Raw genomic sequence first — 3448 nt, forward strand, 5'->3', positions numbered from 1 at the left:
CCGTCGCTGACCATACGTTATGCATTAAACTAAAAAAATGTTTTTAACTTTTGGGTGTTTTAAATTGACAACATGTTAAAAATGTTTAGAAAAGTTCATTAGTAATACAACCGGTTCAATGAATCAACAAGTTAGGCATGTTTAAATAACTAGGTGAAAGTATACGAAATGTTTACGGCTAGTCAAATATTCTTAGTCACATTTATTTGATCACTATCTGATCAACTAGGTTATATTTATTATATTAACTGTTTATGATTTTTGCACTCAACCTTACATTGCTAGCTATAAAACATGTTGATAATATAGAGAGACATACATACATATACCTCAGCTTGAAAAACATTTTTACCCTTGTAAGCAGCATTTCATTTGCATAAATCTCCTTTGTTAACCCTTTGCTACCTCGTTGCAGAGTTTTCATCATGATATCAAGATCAGTTTTGATACTCAAATGGGTGTTCTTACTGATAACCATATTAGCAAACGGTAACCCCCCCGAAGAGCCTGTTAAATGTTCCAACAATTTTACAAACTGCACCATTACCAACTCGTATGGTGCGTTCCCTGACCGTAGCACTTGTCATGCAGCCGAAGCTGCATACCCTTCATCTGAAGAAGACATTGTCTCCATAGTTGCAAACGCTACAAGAGAAAAAAGAAAGATGAGAGTAGCTACACGTTACTCGCACAGTATACCAAAGTTGGTTTGTCCCGACGGTGAGGATGGACTCATTATCAGTACGGAGAATCTAAACCGTATTGTTAACATAGATAAAGAAAAAATGCTTGTTGTCGTAGAGAGTGGTGTAACATTGATGCAACTCATTGATGAAGCTGCAAAAAGTGGGTTGGCTTTGCCTTACACTCCTTATTGGTTGGGCTTGACGATAGGTGGTCTTTTAGGCACAGGTGCACATGGTAGCACCCTTTGGGCCGATGGTAGCGCAATTCATGATCATGTGGTTCAAATGCGGATTGTCACACCAGGAAGCCAGGAAGATGGTTATGCTACCGTGAGAACTCTAGAAGAAAATGGTGAGTTGGATGGTGAGATGATGGCAGCTAAGGTTTCTCTTGGAGTACTCGGAGTCATTTCGCAGGTACATTATTAGCTGGTTCAGTCCCCTCTTTTTAATAGTGACTAATGTAGGTTCCTTTTACATACTTAAATACAACCGTTTTGAACTCATAACCTACAGGTGACTTTAAAGTTACAACCCATGTTCAAGAGATCTGTAACCTTCTTAACAAAAAATGATTCGGACTTATCGGATCAAGTCGCTACGTTCGGGAGACAACATGAGTTTGCGGACATGATATGGTACCCAAGCCAAAAACGAGTTGTTTATCGCATTGATGATCGAGTTTCCTCCAATGTATCTGGAAATGGACTTTGGGATCACCCTGGTTTTCGAGCTACCCCTTCACTTGCACTCATTGCCTTACGATTGACAGGTGACTAACTAGAAACATTGATGTCAAGCACATATGTTGTCCATGCAAAATGTAAAAGGTTATATATATACTCATATTTTTAATGGTGATACCGTAGAGGAACTCCAAGAAGCTACTGGTGATATTACTGGAAAGTGTATTGGTGGAAAGCTTACTACAGACATTCTAATAAATACTGCATATGGGCTGAGCAATAATGGTAATATAATCTTTAAAACTGTCTTAAAATAACCATTTAGTGCCAATGAGCTATAATAGCTCAATTAACATTGGTGGAGAAGTTAAGATTTGGGTTTTATCGCGCATAGTGGCCTTTGGACGGTGAGTTTTCCCCAAACTGGTGATGATGGGCTTAGGCAACCCATTATTGTCTATGATCGCAGACGTATGGGGTCACCTTTTGTTGGCTGTTAAAAAAGTATATAACCATAATGGGACTATATATTTATTTATGTTTTATCATCATTATCATTTAACATTATCATTATTCTTTTTATTGTATAATTACAAAGAAAAAACTATTTGACAATCCTGTTTTTAATCACGTAGGTCTTCTCTTCACGGGATACCCGGTGATTGGATACCAGAATCGACTTCAGGCTTCAGGAGGTTGCCTTACAGGCCTGATAGATGCTGAAATAACTGCATGTCCTTGGGATCCTCGAGTCAATGGTTTATTCTTTCACCAAACCACAATTAGCGTTGCACTTTCTAAAGCTAAAGATTTCATCCAAGACATACAAAAGCTTGTAAGTATCACACCACAATCGTTGTGCGGTTTAGATATATACAATGGGATCCTTATGAGATATGTTACCGGCTCAAATGCATACATAGGCGAACAAGAGGACTCGTTAGATTTCGACATCACATATTATAGAAGTAAAGATCCCAAAACTCCAAGACTTTTTGAAGACGTGTTAGAAGAGATCGAACAAATGGCGGTGTTTAAGTACGGTGGTTTACCGCATTGGGGGAAGAATAGAAATGTGGCATTTGAAGGGGCTATCAAGAAGTAGAAAAATGCTACTGAGTTTTTGAAGGTTAAAGAGAAATATGATCCATTAGGGTTATTCTCAAGTGAGTGGACAGATCAAGTTTTAGGACTCAAGGGAGGTCTAACCATTGTAACGGAGGGTTGTGCACTTGAAGGTTTGTGTGTGTGCTCAGAGGACATTCATTGTGCACCCGAAAAAGGTTATTTGTGTAGGCCTGGGAAAGTCTTTCAGGATGCAAGGGTATGTACCTTCGTTCAGGTCTCGAATCAATCGTCATGAAAGCTGAACTCTAGGGTTTATATAAGTTATAAGTTTGAATCTCCTTACAAAAAAGGACTATTAAAATCATATAATACCCATGTCTATGTTCTTTGTCTTGATAATGGTGACCAATAATGATGTATTTTTATTTGTGAAATAAAGGAGTGGGTATAATTTATATACTGTAAATTTGTAACTTTAAGGATGTATTTTTATTTGTGAAATAAAGGAGTGGGTATAATTTATAGACCATAAATTTGTAACTTTACTCAACATCGGTTGTTAGTTGTGCTAAATTGGTTGTATTTATGTTAGGATTCTTTTTTGGTGACACATTTGCATTCAAATGTGTGTGGTGGTCTTTCATTTTGAAGACACGTTTGTTTCGGGGCTTTAAAACCCTTATACACATTGTCATCTTCAACCTTTGTTTCTCTCTTTAAGCTCTCATTCTTTTCTTATCCAAAGGTTGTCCACCGTCGATTGTTCCATGCGACAGGGGATCTATGGTCCTTTATGTATTGAGAGAAACTAATAGTGAGGGGATTGGGTGATTATAGAGAGAGAGAAACAGGGCAATAGGTGTTGCTCCGCCATTAAATTTGTAACTTTACTCAACATCGGTTGTTAGTTGTGCTAAATTGGTTGTATTTATGTTAGGATTCTTTTTTGGTGACACATTTGCATTCAAATGTGTGTGGTGGTCTTTCATTTTGAAGACACGTTTGTTT

The 3448-nt window shown here is 37.6% G+C and overlaps 1 protein-coding gene across 1 annotated transcript; it reads left to right on the forward strand.

The window, feature by feature from the left end:
- Nucleotides 1-350: 350 nt before the first annotated feature.
- Nucleotides 351-2735, forward strand: LOC110879630 (probable L-gulonolactone oxidase 6). Its single transcript, XM_022128137.2, is given in 4 exon segments — nt 351-1103; nt 1203-1458; nt 1556-1657; nt 2008-2735. Coding segments are annotated over 4 exon segments (1764 nt in total). The 5' UTR covers nt 351-425.
- Nucleotides 2736-3448: the final 713 nt, after the last annotated feature.

The sequence above is a fragment of the Helianthus annuus genome, chromosome 16 (genome assembly GCF_002127325.2).
Source record: "Helianthus annuus cultivar XRQ/B chromosome 16, HanXRQr2.0-SUNRISE, whole genome shotgun sequence".
Lineage (NCBI taxonomy): Eukaryota > Viridiplantae > Streptophyta > Magnoliopsida > Asterales > Asteraceae > Helianthus > Helianthus annuus.